Below are 19,123 nucleotides of genomic sequence, written 5' to 3' on the forward strand. Positions count from 1 at the left end.
AATGGAATGCTAACCATCAATAGCCCTGAAGCAGAGTAGAGATGTACACACTGACAGCTCCAAATCCAATTACTCACTACTCAATAACCAAGCTCACACAAAGCCCACGGGCGCTCGTATTCTACTGCAATGGAATTTACAGTAAACCATCAACCGCAGTAAGTCAAACTCCTGCAAACATGCATCACCACTGAAACACAATGGCGAACATGTGGAACTATGGGAGTGGGTGAGGGAGGGGTGAGGGAGGGGTGAGGGAGTGAGCGAAGTGAGGGAGAGGTGGGGGGCGGAGTGAGGGAGAAGTGGGGGGGTGAGGGAAGGAGTGAGGGAATAAGTGAAGGAGTGAGTGAGGCAGGGAGAGGAGTGAGTGTGTGAGTGCAGGGAGACTGAGTGAGTAATTCACAGAGTTTGATAGAGTGAGTATAAGTGAGAGTGGGAGGGAGGGAGTGAGTTTCAGGGTGAGAGAGAACATGTGAGAGTGAGGGATCGTGACAGAGAGAAGGAGTGAGTTTGAGAGTGAGAGAGAACATGTGAGACTGAGGGATTGTGACTGAGTGAGAGAAGGAGTGAGTTTGAGAGTGAGAGAGAACATGTGAGAGTAAAGGAATCGTGACTGAGTAAGGGAAGGCATGAGTTTCAGAGTGTGAGAGAAGGTGAGAGAGTGAGGGATCGTGACTGAGTGACTCAGAGAGTGAACGTGGGAGTGAAAGCAAATGTGAGTAAGAGAGAGTATAAACCGGAGCGGGTGGATGAGTAAGTGAGAGTGCGAGTAAATGTGAGAGTGTGAGAGTAAGTAAGAGTGCAAGTGTGAGAGTGAGCACGTGATCGAGCCTCTTCCACTAATTTGGGGTGGATTTAATTTTGGACAATCAAGATGTGGTGACTGCTAATGCCCCTGTGGTGCCAGCCCTGAGAAACAGTGATGGCTGACTTTGATCGAGTGTGTGTGAGCGTGTTTGTGTGAGTGTGTGTGATTAATCCTCACTGTCGCCACCACGTTGACAGGCAGATGGGGGCTATGAAGACTTTCCTACAGGATTGTAATCAACTCTGGAGCTTCAGCAAGGCCTCAAATGCTATTAGCTACAGCTGTCTCTCACACCTACTCATTAAAAACCACATCAGTCAATTTGCCGTGGAGCACGTCTCTTTTCTTTGGGTCCACATATCGTCAGAAACGTGTATTACCGGGATTAACCACTAGATAAACCCTACACTTTAAAGCAGTAATTCCTCAGATCATCTTGCGTGCTTCGTCCTTCATGGTCACAGCGTGGCAAGCCTGATTAGAAGGCCAAAGATGCTTCCCAGCAGCTGATCTGGAACACTGCGCTTAAATAATCAGCGGGAAAAACAAGGCTTCTAAATCTCTCGGTCTTTCTCGGGCAAGGTCTCCTAAATGTACAACTATAAATTGCTTCTCGTCGCGCCCTTCCCAACACCTCAGCGGGGGGAGAGGGGATCAGTCCAAATCTTTACAAACCCAGATTACTCAGACTAAATAAGGAAATGAATCATTAACACGGCTGAGTTCTCACAGCCTGCTCAACACATTTCGCTCACTGCCCTGAGGGGGGGCTCGTCGAGCATCTTTAACTCAATCAATGAAACCTCCAAGGCACCTTAATGACCATAATACTTAAATCCATTCTAATGTAGTTATATTATAGAAATGTAGGTGATGTAAAAAACAGTAATGGCACTGAACCTGAAACTGCATGACTGATGCAATACATGGCACACTGGTCTCTACGTTGGCTATTTCAGTCAAATTTCAATCCAAATTCCATCATTTCCCCCCCACACTGACCACAAACTCATTTTATTAAAGGAATAAATGGGAAAAACTTTTCTCCTTACCCAAAAGTAGGCAATCACTCAAGAGACATTTGGTGTATGGAATTTGCTTCCTTAGGTTCTCACAGGAGCTACACTATGTCAAATGTTTGTGGACACCCTGTCTAATGAATGCATTCAGCTATGTTGAGTTGCACCCATTGCTGACACTGTTGTGCAAATATACACACGCATGCTCCTTGCCTAGTACCTGTAGTGCTTTTCCATCACTGTGTTCACTAAAACATCTCCAAGTCTCTCTTCATGGGAGTCTAGTGTTACTTAGAGTTCTCCTCCAACACTTGGTTTGGTAAATCAGGGCTTAATGATGGTAAATCAGGTGAACTGCTGCTGCTGCTGCTAATAGAACTGAACACATCCACGCTGAGCTGGCTGGACTGGGGGGTGTCCAGCAGAAACCTGGAAGAACCGAGCTCTGTTCTTCAGACTAGCTCAGACAAGATCTCATCTACTTTCTTCAGAATGAGAAGCTCTTGTTACTTTTACTGGATTTATGTTTACCTGCATCTGTTCTAATGTGATCTGGAGTTTTTACTAAGTATTGCTGGTAGTTTTAAATAATGGGCTGAGGTGCCTAAAACCTGGGACAAATGTCCAGTCCTGTGCAGTCCTTTTGCCTCAAAACTGCATAAAACTGAAAATTGTCTAATATTTTTGTTACAGAACAACGTGCAGTGAGCAGTGGTCACCAACCCTTTCCTTGTAGGTTTAACCTCCAACCTAAATCTAAGCTAATCAAGGACTTTTGAAGGATTATAAATAAACAATTAGATGCATAAGGTGGGTCTGGTTGGGAACGGAGCTAAAGTCTGCAGGTAAGGAGATCTCTATGAGCAGGGTTGGAGGTCACTGCTGTAGATCTGGTCAATGTCAAGTGGCTAAGAAGTTGTCTTAACTGACCGGCGATGAGCAGGGTGTCCATGCGTGGGGGAGGCTGGGGAGGTTTAAAGAGTTTAGTCAGGTCTTCTTCAGGCAGCGGCGGCTCCCCTCGAGTCTGCCTCTGAGCATTCTCCTGCTGACGCCTCTGGGTGTACTGTAGGGACCAGACAAGCGGGCAGACATAGATAGATAGAGAAAGAGAGAGGGGGGGGGGGAGAGAGAGAGAGAGAGATGGGGGGGGGAGAGAATGCAAACAGTTAATGTGAACTTGATATCTACAGCTCCTGTCATTAACCTACGGGTAGCCTGAGCTGATTCAATTATCACCCACAGTGACAGAACCTTTAGGATGGACCTTTCATGCCACGAGGGGTGGAGGACAGAAGGGAGGGAGGGGACGCTCTGTCTGAAACGAAGAGGGGATGACAGGTGGAACAAAAGACTGTAGGTGGTAAGAAAAAGGGAGGGCGAGGTGTCTGACAAAAAAAAGTAAAGACTTAATTTCACTATTTTCAGTGAGAAAGTAACTCATGATATTTGGCATATAAGGGACGTTTTTATTTGATCAAGTACTACAGTAATTACAGTGTTTACACGCCTTTTGTTGTAAAAATGTCATTGTAAATATAAAAATAATAAATTCCCATCGAGCCCCTGCAATTATGTCAACTGAAGTCGTTCAACACCGTGCTACTCACCACCTTCTTCAGTTGGGAGAAACGTTAAGGCTGTGATATGGGGCTGGGGAGGCAGGGCTGTCTAGCCTATAAGCTGCTTCTGCCTGTCCTGACAGTGGCAGAGGCAACTCATTAAGTTTGAATGGTTGCTAAAAGTATTGCCTGCACTGATTAAAAGAGGAGTGAAATGTAAACACTGACACGCTTGGGAAGATATTAAATCACTAACATTAGCGGGTTCATTTCCACCACTCACAGACTACACCCACCTTTCTTCCTGAAACACTGGGTTACATACTGCAGATTTGCCTTTTCTCTACAATCTTTGTTTTCTTTCTTTGCGTTTCTGGTAACCATGTCTTTCTTTTAAACGCAACACGTGCCTCCCCCCCAACTCGCCATGCACTGCCGTTTTGAGGTGGACTGAACCATTGCATGCAAATAGAAGAGGGGAGGCTAAATCAGGCAATGCAGAAGCTCTAGATGTTTACTTTTTGTCAAACAAGAAAATAAATACATAAATAAATAAAATTATATTAAAAATATACATACGCATTCAAACATTTTAAATGAAACTGATTAAAGTGTAATATTTCAATTGGGGGCCCTTAGAATCATCCTAACATCCTGGTTCTTCTGAGGTGGACAACTCAAACCAGATGATTACTGGACAACCCAAACCAAATGATTACGAATGATGTGAGGAAGGACTAAATTGTCCCTGTGAAGAACTGGATCATTAGAGCCTGCAGCAGGTTGAATTTCTATAGCTGCCTCAGGAAGAAAATCCTCTCCTGGCTACATACGCAGTGTTCCCCTTCAACTCCAGGCCCATGGATTTGGTGGTGCCCAGGAACGTGGTTGACTCCACAATTGAAACCACAGAGCCATGGATGTTAAAGAGGGGGTAGAGAGCATGCAGCTGTTGCACAGCCATTTTTCTATTTCCCAGCTATCCACCCAGATGTACCACAAACCCATAACATTAACCACACTGGCAGGTTATGTAAAACCTGCAGTGGCATCTGTCAAGGCTTTGAGTGGGGTTTTTCCTAGTATGCAGCTACCCAAAAGTAAACTGTGAACTGGCGACAGGGTCATGGGCACCTAAGGCTCCTTGATCTGATCCATGAAGGACCTCAAAGATTGCACAGGACGCTTTTAGAGGTTTTGTGCAGTCCATGTTTCAAATGGTCAGATCTGTTGTAGCAGCACAATTAGACAGGTGGTGCTAATGAAAAGACTGGTGGTCTTATCAATTCTGCACTCAACTGGTATTTTCTGCACAAGGCCAGGGGCACCTCTAAAGGAGGAGACACCGCGGTAACTCTTCAATTAGCACATCTGAAAATGCAAACTAGCATCTCCCAACTCCATAGCTGTGAGTCACCTGCATAACGTGGGCCAACATCAAAGAGCTGGGGAGAAAAAGGTGCTACTTCTTATCAGCCACGCAGCCGTGAGAGCACAGAAACACCAGCCACAGCCAGGAAGCGGATGCCTAATTGAATTAGCACTGAGATAAAGTGTGCAAGCTTTTTGAAACGGGTCCACTGATTCATGCCGCGCCTTTAAAAACAAATACTCCAGCCCAGCTAACCTCACCACCCACCCTGCACTCCATCGCGGCAGCTGGGAGAGAGCACCTGAGTGATAATTATTGATTTTCAATCAAACCAGCATGGTGGAGCTCCAGCAAAGAACAGCATTTGAACGTTCAAGAGAAGATTCATTTTTCAGCCAGAACATTGAATTCGTCAGGCGGTGTTCGAGCGAGCAGAAGCTGGAGGGCAGCGCGCCAGGCCGACTCCGACAACAAGAAAAGTCACGAAGAAAGAAAAAAAAAAAAAAAGGACAGTCAGGTGGAACAGCAGGTGGTTAGGTTAGGCTCTGGACTCCAACATGGAAGAGAGAAGATAGGAAGACCTTCATTCTGACCCAGTGATTGGGTTTGGAAACTCTGCGACTTGCCATTCTGCACAGGCTGGGGCGAGCACAGCGAAGGGACCGAGCTCAGGAAGACTTAACTATTAGGATTACAGCATAAGAGGTCAAAAATGGAGAGGAGTAATTCTAAGGGCCACTCACACTCCATTAGCAGTGCTCTCTCATACGGAGCCGAGGTCAGACACAGCAAACAGAATCTGATAAATATTCATTATGCGGTTCATGCTGGATAAATGATGTGGGCCGTTTTTGGCCAACTTTAATAGTACAGACCAAACAAATTAATGGACAAATAGCAGAACACCTACCTCAGCAGTTTTTAGGGTCTTTTATCCCCTATCCCACACAAATAGCACAATAAAATGCCTGGTAAAATGGCCAACCTCCAACAGCACTTCTCTCCTTTTTATGATAACCCTTATAAACATGAGAGCACTTCATTTTTACTTCTCATCCCGTAAAATGTTACAATTACTAAACTGTTAGACAAACACGAACAGGGCAAACTGAGGTTTAAACTAAAGACCCAACATATTCGAGCTACCCTGTTCGAGGTTCAAAGGAAATAGCTAGGTTCAGAAAGACTTGTAGCATGAAATAAGGACTCAAAGAAAGTCTCAATTATCGCCTAAGTGGAGGCAAATGAATCCTACAAATGAGCTTTTAATGCAACTCAAAACGAAAGAGGAATTCCAAAGGAAACGTCTTTCAGCAGCGGTGCATTTCTATAAGCTGCTCCAGTGAGCCGCAGGGGTGGAAGTACCTGGTGTTTTTGCTGCTGCTGCTTGCTCAGGCTGCGACTGTAGTTGTTGTATTTGACGATGTCCTGGCTCATGTCGTCCACTCGGTCCATCAACATCTGCAAGCTCTTCTCCAGATGAGAACTGTGGGGGGGGAAAAGTGGACAGATAGAGCACAGTGCCTTGATTTATGCAGTAATTAGCTCAAAAAATCAATTATTACTGCAGATTTCTCATCATACTCATTAACCACTACAAATGGCTACCATCACTGCGAAGTGAAGAAACTGATCGGGCACGTCCGAATGTCTAAGAGTTCCCTCAAACTTCCAGGGAATTGTAACAATTAGGGCAAATTCACAAATATGGTAACTCCAGCAGCTGCTGCTCGTTTTTATGCAAATATCAGTCAATGCAAACGAAGGAACACACAACATGTAAAAACTACTACTAAATGCATGTAGATTAAATGCATGTAAATTCTGAATTTATCTTAAATAAATATAGGCTATCGGTTTAATATTTCTAGATAAGGGTATGTGTGTTTAACTACAAAATCTGCTGTAGTAAAAATGAAAAAAAGGGGTGTTTATAAAGTCGCTGTCAGGCAAAATCTTTTTAATGTTCAAAATGGCAACTTTAAAGGAACAAAAAAAAATAAGTATGGAGCATTTCTATTGGTCCATTTATCATGAAATGTTGACAATGCAAACTGCCAAATTCACACAGCAATTTTAAAATAAAAATTAATGCAGAAATGGAGATACAAGATTTTCATAGATATACTGCACAATAATGTTATGCGCATTTTAAATAGCTTGTTATTGGAATACCATATGATCAAAGCATCTCAATTACCCAGAAGCTATGATTCGCCCACATAAAGCTTCATAAATAGCTGCCAGCAGGAATATACTGGTAGGAGGAGTTTCATTAGGAATCAAATAAATGATTCATCATATCCAGAATACATCACAAGAAAATCAGCATATTTCATACAATATGCAAATTTTAATTGCAAGCTGCCATTCATAATGGTGGACAGCAAAGTCAAGGACTGAAGTGGTTACAGGGGAATTTCTTCACCGGCGTTTTACAAGTTCCTCCGAAACCCCATGCATGGCCTTTTTATTTCCCCGCACAGCATTAATCTACATTAGCAGACAATTAGCCACAATAGCAAGTTCCATTAATCTTCCAAGAAAATTCCCAAAGTCCGTTGGGAAGACAGATGAGACATGATCTGGGGGTAAGGACAAAATTCGCACACCGATATACACATGCTTGAAGGTTCCTGTTAATAGTGCTGTTCTAAGGCCCTTCTACACAGACAGCAAGGAGAGTCAACACCGCTCAGACAGCAAGGAGACGTCACATGCAGAACAGGCCCCCAATTTATTCTGCTTAAATAAATATAACTGCATCAACCCACAGACACACACAATATATGGACAAAAGTATTGGGGCACCTGCTCATTCATTGAGTATTTATAAAAAAAAATAAAAAGTAACTGAGACAGTGGAGTAACTGTCTCCACTGTCCAGGGAAAGCTTTCTACTGGTACCCTAGTCTACTATTTTGGCGAGCACTGCTGTGAGAATTTGACTGCATTCAGCAACTAGAGCGTTAGTGAGGTCAAGACACTGGATGATCACCTCCCCACCTCATTCCCAACTCCCCAACTTATCCAAGAAGTACTGGATGGAGCACCAACCATCATTCCAGAGAACACAGTTCTTCCACTGCTCCACAGCTAAATACTGGGGGGATATAATAATAATTTATATCCCTCCAGCCCATGCCTGGCATCAGGCATGGTGCCAATAGTTTCATGTTTATCCGCTCCAGAAGGTCCTATTCTATTGGTAATTCCTTTCTACAAAGACAAGCTGAGTGAGCGCACATTTCAACATCAGTCTCAACAATGGGAGCAACTCAAAGTAGCTGAATGCATTCATTTGCCCAGGTGGAACAAGCAGTAATTATGCTTTTTTGCACTGTACAAAAAAGCTCGGGTGAAACGACTGCTAGTGTGTGTCCATGTCTGCCTTGAACAGACTTTAACCAGTCCAAAATACAAAACCACCAGCCTGAACGCTCAAGGTATTTGAGCAAACGTGAGGAACTGCCGGAGATACCTGGTGAAATCCGGATGCTGTGCAGGAGGGAAAAGTATATAACTGATTTTTTTTTCTTTAACTACCCATACTGGGCAAATTACAGAGTTTGCTGGCTCTGCAGGTTTGGCAAAAAAGTAAGCAGGAGTGTGTGTGTGTGTGTGTCTGTGTGTGGCCCTGGAAGGAGTTTTTTAATGTTTCAGAAGAGGCTTTCTGTCGTGGCGCGCCAGCTCTGATGAATGAGGGCAGGGATCCCAATATGACCTCCATCTTTTACCATGCACCTCATTATTCAGCCTCCAATGAGCTTGCAGAACTTCGCTCTCCCACACTATCTGGATCACACACACACTCAACCCTATAGTACATACAGAACAAAATACAATGCACGCAGATTGACTCTGGGTATACACACACGAGAGCTCAGATCACACTGGTTGTTTGTTGCTATTATGCTTCATGTCTCTTCCACATGGTTATTAAAAACATGAATACCAAACATCCTCACTTCTGCTGGGGTTTATGCTCAAGTCACAAACGTGGCATCTATGGCCTGCAGTCCTTTGGGAAAGAGAGTAGTAAGTTTTCCACTATACTCTAAAATAGAGAGCCACAAAAAAGGGTTCTTTGGAGTGATGTAATAAGAGAGCCATTTTTGGTGCCTTAAATAAGCTTTCAATGGGTGGTTCTTTAAAGCCTTTGGGAACCTACATCTGAGTTTCCTTTCTAATGAAGTTAATCTGGCTCATCAGGGCCCCCAGTGTAAATGTACAAATCGTCCCATGAATATCTTCCCGAAGTCTAAGAAATGTCTGCTGTATTTCTCCAGTACTGCTCTCCTTTCAATGTGGAATGGGCAGTCCCAAAAGTGGGTCAGGTTCACATCAGCATACCCATGACCAATCACAAGGCTAACGTGGCTCTACTCAGAGTCTGAGGGACCAGAACAGCTAAAGCTAAACCACGACTGGGGGAGCGGCTGCTTCACGTGCTCGGCCAAAATCTGCAAGTAGATCTTTCCACTTCTAAATATCAGTCTTAAAACTTACAGCTAAACTAATTCCAACATTCAATGATGTTGAGTTCTGGACCCTGGAGTGCTGAGTCCACTGTTGTGACAGCAGCAGAATTCTTTGTTTGATTGGCAGATAGGTCTCCTGCTGTGTACTTAATAGCTGTTCTGACTGGAAACTAAATGAATTAAGGTCTCTGGACTTTTGGACACCCCATGGAAAAGGGCGTCAGTGTTTCACAGGGTACCACATACTACCATTCATTCACACTCTCTCACCCAGGGGCAATTAGCACTGGCAATACAACTACTCTGTGTGTTTTTGGGAGGCAGGAGGAAACTAGAGTACCCAGAAAAAACGTGTACACAGGAAAAACACACCAAACTCTTCCCAGACAGGGGGAGCTGTGCAAAACACACACACACACACACACACACACACACGACATGTGGTGTACTACTGTCTTAAGATCAACAGAAAAGGCTACAAGAATGCAGAAAATCTGTATGAGCTTGCAGTCTGTACATGTTAAATGTATGTCCATGTACTTTTATCAGGTGACTATCAGCAAGTAGATTTTTCCACTTCCAAATACCAGTCTTAAAACTTTTGAACAGTTGAACTAATCCCAACATTCAGTGATGCTAAGGTCTGAAGTGCTGAGTCTGTTCTGTTCTGACAGCAGCAGCATCATCTTTCTTTGACTGGCAGATATGTCTCCTAACTAATGGCTGGTCTGACTGGAAATGAAACAAATGAAGGTCTCTGGACTTTCAGACACCAGTTAAAAATTTCCATCCAAGAGCCATTTAGGAATTGTTGTTTTTAAGAGCATGTGAAGGGAGGACAGCAAGATCATCCAAAAAACAGTTTCTTCTGAAATGACTGAAAGGAAAGTGTGGGCATCATCCTTCTTCCATTTCCGTAACTGAAGCAATTCAATGACGCAGAAACATGGTGTCCCAATAAAACCTGCAGTACCAGAAAAAGGTGACTCATTAAAGACAGCGGTCTATTTTGGTGCTCGACTAATGGAAGGTTTAGGTCATCTTGGAGCACGACGACAGCCTTCACTGACATACACATACCCAGTCTAGCGCAACCAGCCTGCAACAAAGTCAGACATAACCCATGACATACAAGGCAGAAGGCTGGAGAGGCTCAGACGAGAGCTTGGACAAGATAAAGAGGGGGTGCTAGTTGTTGGGGGCAGCAATTATTCTGTAGTGACTGATTTCAGCATAGCCAGCTGAAAGAGGCAGACTGTGAGATAGGCTCCTGGTTCTGCTTTCTCTTCCCCAAACTCGCTCTGTAATGAGAAAAATACATGGTGCACATCTCAAAGTGCATAAGGGGAGAGAAACAGAATAGCATGTCAAGAGCTACAGGAAAACCTGCACTTTACAGGAGCAGCTGGATTAATTTACGCAAGGAAAATCATCGGAACCACCTGCTCAGCAAACAGATCCAGCATTCTACAACAGAAGGCAGCACCTTCGCTAAAGTCAAAGTTAGCCGTTCACTCCTCAGCTTGGAATTAGTCCCTCTGAATTAGAGGGCCAATGAGTCATTAGTGGTTTCAGAATAAGGATGGTAGTGGTAATTCAAATAATTCAGTATTCCAGTAAGACATGCTCTGAATATTCAGAGCCCATCATATATCATCCTGCCAGTTTGAAATAAATTAGAACTGAGAATCCTGCAGAATATTAAGGCATAAGCCGGGTGTTGGATTTCACAATACATGAAATGGGGACATACTGCGTAAGAACAGCTATATGGACATATCTCAAAACAAAAAGATACAGTTGTATTTTTGTAGCAAATGCTAATGCAATCTATCCAGCCTTCCTCACATCTCTTATTCGCTTCTTACTGGTCAGGGTCACGATGGGTCTGGAGCCCACCCAGGATTATTGGGCGCAAGTCTAGAATACCCCCTGGATAGGGAGCCAGACCTACCACGTGTGTTTGAGAGAGGCAGCCTGGAGGAAACCCTGCATACATGGGGAGAACACACCAAGCTCCTTCCAGACAGTGACCGGAGTGAGGATCGAACCAACAACCCTGGCCCCTGGAGCTGTGTGACAGACACAATCTGTGGCACCCTGTGTCTCCAACAGTGTCTCCCTCTTTTATAACAAAAAAGTGTGGCCAGAGTAAAGGTCTGGGCACCATGAGTAAAGGCCAAGATCTCAGCAACCATGGGCTCCTCTAAGCACCTGTCTACAGATCTATAGGAAAGGCTAAGAATGTTAATCAGGGGGGTGGATCCATCATGCTTTGGGGTTGTGTTACTGCCAGTGGAAATCTTGTTTAGCTGGGACGATGCATTTAGATGCATTCCTGGATGCAAATGGCAACATCTGGCTCATGCTGGAAAGAGGATGGTTCCTACAATAGGATAATGATCCAAAATATACATCAATATACAATATATACAACCCACTGTGTACCAGGCTGTTTTCAACACTTCTACACTCAAACACAAAAAATGATGTGTAGAATCAAATTAAATCAAACAAATGATCAGGTACTGACCACATCCTCCCGGCGGCTGCACACAATAAACCAGTATCGGTCATAAAAATATAACCAGAAATAATACAATACACAAATTCTTTTCTACCACACGGCTATAAAAAGTCTGCCAACCAGTACAGAAACGATCGTTTTAGCTTTAAAAACAGACGTTTTTCACCCAATATTCTTTTCCATTTCCAATTCCTACCCACTAGTCAGGACTCAAACTCTCTTGCCTTCTACTGCTTCACAGGAAGAAACACACTGCTAACAACATGATCTCACGCTGTGTGATTGTGTGGTGTTTCATGTTAGTTTTGTTGCAGGAATGGATTAGTACGTTTGCCTTCCCCTCTGATATCGAATACCTCTCTGTTCTGCTAATACGAGCCTGATACTGATATGCAGCAATACAGAAATTCCACCTCTGCTCAAAACATTATAGGAAAGCAATTAGCGGTATACCAATTAACAAGATTTTTCAATATAAAACTTAAAGAACACCCTGCCATGGCGGTGGCAATGATGCTCTAGGCCTGCTTTGTCTCCTCTGGCACTGGAAACCTGCAGCGTGTGGAGGGCAAGATTTACAGGATTTAATCAAGTGTCACAAAACCCTAAGAGAAAACCATCCAACCAGTAAGGCGAGCTAAAGCCTGAGTGTCACTGGACCTTTCAACAGGACAATGATCCCAAGCATACCTCAAAAAACCCCATAGGATTAATTTCATGAAAAGAACACCTTGCCAACTGTTAACCAAGGGGGTGGATCCATCATGCTTTGGTGTTACAACCAGTGGCATCTTATATAGCTGGGAATAAGAATGTATTTAATAAAATACCAGCAAATCCTAATCTAATACTTTGGTGTCTTTGCTTGGGATCACTGCCCTGTTGGAAGGTCCAATGACACTCAGGCTTCAGCTTCCTCACAGAGGGGATGATGTTTTCCCAAAGAATTTTTTGATACTTGATAAAATCAGTCTTCTGGAGTCGCTGTCACACTCCCCTGACTTGAACCCCACAGAAAATCCGGTGGGATTTAAAGGTGGTGGCTGCAGCAGCAAACCCAAGAATATTAGTGAAGTGGAGGCCACTGGCCATGAGAAATGGGCTAAAGTTCTTCAGGACTATATATATATATATATATATATATTTGGACATTTAAACCAAACAGGCCAAATGTGAAACTCATTTAGGCTGTGGTTCGCTCATGCTAGCTGAGGTGACTTCAGATGAGTCAAAGACTACTGTACCAGACTTTGGCAGACCCTACAGCTCCGTTACCAAGAAGACACAATGTATGTCTGTAAAGAAATGGTGAGATTCCCCAGAATTCTGTATTAGGAGCTGCACTGGCTATGGAGCACAAATGCACGAGAAGAAGGAAGACAGAAGGGGCCCAGAACACCAGAACATTACCGGGATGGAGGGAGGAGACGGGATAGAGAAGGAGAGTGGTGGGCCCCTCCAGAGAGGTGAGCTCATTTAAAATTGAGGCTACATTCAACACTACATTCTTTTTTTTGCCAGCCAAACCAGGCTTACAGATACTCCCAGCTCCACCCACTCAACAACCACCACCACCACCACCACCACCACCACCAACCCCCCACTTCAACCCTGTAAAACTCATAATTCTTTTTTCATTCAATGCTGGAAAAAAGGAATTCAATTTAGCCTCCAGATGAAGAGAGCTGATTCGATGTGAACCCTCTGGGAAGAAGGGAGAGAGGGAGGGGGAAGAGAAATAGGGAGGAGGGAGGTGAGAGAAAGACAGGGAGGTATTGTAGTTCGGCTGCAGTGGTCCAGTGTTTGCTTTGGTTTCTAGGGTAACAGCAGACTGCAAAGAGATAACTTAAACAGATGTGGAAAGAGGGGAGAGACGGAGGGAAAGGAACGCCAGAGCAAAGCCACTGATAAATCTGCCATGCATGTGCGCTTTTTTAGTATTCCAGTCATTAGAGATGGAGGCAGCACGGCCAAAGATAGACAGGCGGCGAGAGAGAACGTGTGAGGGAGAGAAAGAGAAAGAAAGAGCGAGTCCGGGGGCGGGCGACTCGTACACTGGCTGCAGAGACACTGTGTGCTTATGATCTTCTAATAAGAGAACTGTGCAGTACAGTACAAAAGTTAGAGGCCAACCTAACCCTTCCTTCACCCAATTTCCAGGCAAAACAGCCTCTATGTGCAGGTTCTTCATTCATAGAGGATGTTTCCAAGATTTTTTTATATATATATATATATATATATATATATATATATATACAAAATAGTCCAAAGACAGAGGGAAGGAAAGAACAGAAAATGGAAGTAGTAAGTTTCCCAAGTTCATAAAATGATTAAAAGCTACAGAAAAAAAAAAACGACCAAAATTTGACACAGAAATCTTGTCTGTAATCTTCCAGCATAGGGACTGCAGATGAAAATTAGCTTATTAGATATCTCTGGCACATTTAGGTAAATGTTGAAACTGAAAAGTTGATGAATCGCCCTTGGTAAATAAATAAATAAATAAAAAATCATAGATAGTCATAATGATAAATAATAATAAATCTCTCCATCTGCCCAACTGCTCACTTGGAGCTCATTTGGGCAGTTAATCGAGCATCCCTTCCCCTCATACTCAGTACGGCAAACCGATCGAGCAAATATCGAGAGATCCTAAAATTCAGTTGGCTATGACCAAATTGGGCTTAGAATTGCAGTGTATGCCTGGCTTAAGAAACATTTTATTAACCATTAGGGGTGCAGTATGAATGCAGTCTTGAAATGCTCGAATTAACTGCATATATATATATAAATACATTAAATACTTTGTCTACTTTTTCGTTCTGCCCCAAGAAAAAGCACCCAATAAAAAAAAGAGCCCAATATTGCAATGACATTAACATGTAAACTTTCACCCACAAGTGAATTAATGCATAGTTTACTCTGAATTGTTGAAAATTGACTATTTTTATCTCAAAAGCCCATAGTGCTCAATTAGGCCGTATGCATTAAAGACCACCCTATTCTCAACGAGTCCATCATTACCTTTTTTTAACAGAGCTGTGTTTCGTTTCCTTCTGAAAATAGAGGCTGTTAAAACCGAACAATGGCTCTGATTTTCAGCTTCATCAGAGTAAAACAACATGATCACAGCAAACTACATAACATCAGACAGGCTAGAACAGAAACGGCCTCACGAAAGAGAAAAATGAGGTTTTCGTGATGTTTCAGAACCATGCAGAGGTGAAGGAGCGTCAGACTCCGTTGTCGGAGTTTGGCACCAAAAACAAAATCTTGCAAAGAATCTTTTTTGTCTAAAATGATCAACAAAACTTTGTGTGAATCACATGAAAGCAAAAAGAGCAGACATTCGCACCATTATCCTGGGAAAGCACAGCCGCTGATCATGAAAAAGAGAAAGCTCTGCGAAGTGGAGAGACACTGCAAGCATGACAAACACAAAACGTCTGGCCATCAGGAGGCTCTATAGCGCACACTTTCATGCCATACAGACGTTTATATATACGTTTATTTTCAAACCTAATTAAACAAAAGACAGGAGACCTAGCTCGTAACATAGAAATGTACTGATATACAGGTAATGAATGAAGTTGACTACGAGGTCTGAGCCAGATCAGTCATCGGGAGGCTCAACCGGGCATAGGCCTTGTGTTTTCAAACCCAAATGCAATGACCGATTGAATGATAGGGGAGCGCTACAGCACAGCTGGCACATGCTTTAGGTCTTATTAGGTCTTTGGGCCTATTACGCTTGGACCTACAATTGCTGCTTGTGGCCATTTATACATATTTATTTATACATAAAACATCTCTAATAACGGTATAATTAATCATCACCCTCTACTAGTCCCTGTAGAGAAGTACTGCCAATAGAATAGGACTCTCTGGAGCATATAAACATGAACCTATTGGCACCAATCCCCCAATGTCAGGTATAAAGCCCCCCAGCATTTAGCTGTGCAGCAGTGGAACTGTGTTCGCTGGAATAACGGTGCTCCATCCAATACTATTGGGACAAGTTGGGGTGGTGATCATCCAGCACCCTGACCTCACTAATGCTCTTGTTGCTGAGTGCAAAAAATAAAATAAAATAAAATAATAATCCTCACAGCAATGCTGCACAATTTAGTAGAAAGCATTCCCTGAACAGTAACTCAACAAAAGCAGGGTATACTCTTTAATAATACAATATGTCCCAATACTTTTGTCCATATGTATACAATTGCATTATGTACGTATTTGGGACACCTGCTTATTCCTTGTTTCTTCTGAAATCAATAGCATAAAAAGTTTATGCAGCTTTTATTAAAGTCTATGTACTACGTAGTAAATGTCTCCACAGTCTAGGAAAGATCAATCTTTCCTGAGAATTTGTTTGCATTTGATTGCATTTAGCAAGTGTTGTCAAGATGTTGGACAATCACCACCCCACCTCATCCCAAACTTATCCCGAAAGACAGCACAGTTCCTCTGCTCCACAGCTCAATGCTGGGGGGTTTCTAAATACATATAGAAAACAGCAATGCCTACAATTTGTCTCACATTAAAAAGGGGTCTTCATCTGATGAGGGATAACTAGGTGTGTTCAACACAGACAATATGTGACCAAGCATTCTCACTTTTGTGATTAACAAGGCTTAAAAGCTTTCAAAGCTAGTAGAGGCCAAACATAACCGCGGTAATTAATTTAGGATCAATTGCATAAAAATGAAATGAATATTATCCAATTTGGCAGTTACAATCAAAATGACCATGGGGGTTGAGGTTGTGCGTGTGTGTTTAGTTGTGTGTGTCCTCACGCCTTTCCTTAGAGAAGGGCAAGTAATTGGCAATGTACTCTTTCAAGTGCTTAACAGTGCTGCCAAAGCGGTGCCTTTCATCCAGTGAAAAACATGTGACAGGTCTGAATTAAGAGAGACAAATTAAAAAGATAAAATTCCCTTTCTTGTCTGTCGGGAGAGACCTTCAAAACCACTTGGACCTTTGACAAAGGGGAGGAAAAAAATAAAATAAAAATAACAGCAAAAATTAATATTTCTGTCAAAAAGCATCACCTCAACCATGGCTGTTCTGAATGTAATTAAGAAAAATTAAAATGCTAATTGGAAACTCAAAAGGTCCCAAAAGAGCATTCCTAAATTCAAATAAAGGGAAAAAATAGATATGAGCAGATTTCTGAATTGATAGCTCTGGATTTAATGATTCACCTGCTCAACAAGATGATGAAGAACAAGAAATTTAGAGGACAATCCAACAGTTGACTGACTGTTTTTGGCAGAGGAAAGGGAAAGAGCAATCACAATGTACCAGAAAAATGGATTTAAATGGTTTGTGAAAAATTTAAAGAATTGAGTCCATTACAAGTAACAACAAACCTAATTTAAAGAGTACAGTAAGAAAAACTTGATTTTCTCAAAGCATCAAGATGTGGACAAAAATGAAAGAGGACAGCAGAGTGGACCACCAGGAGTCATTACTTAACTAGTATATTGTCGCTGTCCAATGAAAAACATGCATCTCCAAAATGGTGACTTTACAGAAAAAAGCAAAAATGGTCTTAACTTTGAATAAACTCGTATTTCTACATTGACTTCCATTCAGAGTCATTTAGACCATTTCCTAATGGTCCATTCATCCAGAATTATCCACACAGTCCACAGAGCAGCTACAGGGTTTAAACCACAGAGAAAACTAGAAATGGACCAAAATGGAGATACAAGGTTTTCACTGGACAGCTGCCACATGCTCTCTTCATCTCCTAGCTGATCCTCAATTCAACAGACCACTGAAGTCGCACATCATTCTGCACATCGTCTAACAGTAGTGTATATTTCAAGCAGCTGGGGTTATTTTAAACAGTAGAGCCCATAAGTATTTGGACTCTGTACCCCACCATAATGGTGTAGACTGTTCAGGAATTACAGCTATAATAGTTACATTAAAGCAGTCCGGTCTTTTATTTTTTATTTTTAACAGTTATAAATATAAGTATTTTTTAACACTTGGACGCAAATCCTTTCCAATCAATGATTGGCTGAAGTCTGAAACCCACAGACATCACCAGATGATTTTCCTCTTTACAAGATTCATTGCCAGACAGAGATTCATCGCCTTCAGCAGCTGCTGCTTGTTTGTGGGTCTTTCTACCTCAGCTTTGTCATCTGTAACTGAAAATCATGACCACGATCAGGACCGACTCAGAATTCACCCTGCTATTTCCATCAGCAGCCACATTATCAATGCACATCAGTGAGCCACTTCCATTAACAGTCATACATGCCCATGCAATAACACTGCCTTGGCCCTTGGGCCATTATTTCTTTCTCTCCATACTCATTTCTTCCCATCATTCTAGTGCAATGTAACCTAGGGTCTATCTGCCTATCTGACCTTACTGTAGAACTGGACTGTTTTTTTTAAAGGAGTTTTTCAAAGCTAATTTCAAAGCCAGGCTTTCTGTTACCAGTGGATTGCATCTGAAGGTAAACCTTGAAGGCATTGCTTGATTGTAGACTTTGACAATGATACGTCCGCATCCCCAGGTGTGTTCTTGACTTGACTGGATGTTGTGAACATTTTTTAATGGTTTTTTTTATTTATTTTTTTTATTCTGCAATCATCCACTTCAGTTGTCTTCAGTCATCTGCAGGCCTAAAGCTGACAAGCTTAAGCTTCAACAACAACTTTGTAGCCTTTTAAGATTCCCCCATGAACAACCAAATGCAAATTCAAGACTTAAAATCAGCTCCAGAACTTTTTATGACCTTAATTCTGAACAAAAGAATGATGTACTTGACTGCTTCTCAGTTTATAGTTCAATTACTTTGAGCCTGTGAAGATGAAGGTCAAATAATGGCTGCAATTCCTAAACAGGTAATGCAGCATTTATATGGCTGAAAGTCCACATATTGACGGCTTCACTGAGGTGAAGAAAAAAAAAAAAATCACTGTCCAAATAATTCTAGGTCCGAATGGAATAGTGTTGAAGTTTAACGTTAATTTAATTTTATGTATCTTCATTATAAAATGCAGGAATGTTAGCCTATTTCTAGGATGGAGCGACAACCTTGTAAGGATCTCATAAGGAACCTGGTACTTGTCAGGAGAAAAGTATACACAGGACAAAGCGTATTTGGTTAGGAACACTACAGGTAGATGGCATGATGCTCGTACAAACATGCAGCTTTAGTGGGATACTGCACAGCAGCAGCAGCAGTACTGTGCCACTAAGCAAATCTAAGTAATCATAATTTAAAGAGCACATCCTCATTTCCAGCTGCTCTCAGTGCTCTCAGCATATCTGAAAGATCCATGCTGGGAAGGTGGAGAACAGATGAGAGTAGGGAGGTTAGACAGG

At 42.4% G+C, this 19,123-nt stretch overlaps 1 protein-coding gene across 1 annotated transcript in view; it reads right to left on the reverse strand.

Annotated features, from left to right (window-relative positions):
- eif3hb (eukaryotic translation initiation factor 3, subunit H, b) overlaps positions 1-19,123 on the reverse strand; it is a 77,135-nt gene that overhangs the window by 2,330 nt on the left and 55,682 nt on the right. Inside the window, exons 6-7 of the mRNA XM_072674881.1 lie at positions 6,124-6,244; positions 2,758-2,890 (exon numbers count right to left, since the gene is read on the reverse strand). Coding sequence (XP_072530982.1) covers positions 2,758-2,890; positions 6,124-6,244 — 254 coding nt within the window. The remainder of the gene's footprint in view (positions 1-2,757; positions 2,891-6,123; positions 6,245-19,123) is intronic.

This window comes from Salminus brasiliensis, chromosome 3 (assembly GCF_030463535.1).
Source record: "Salminus brasiliensis chromosome 3, fSalBra1.hap2, whole genome shotgun sequence".
Classification (NCBI taxonomy): domain Eukaryota; kingdom Metazoa; phylum Chordata; class Actinopteri; order Characiformes; family Bryconidae; genus Salminus; species Salminus brasiliensis.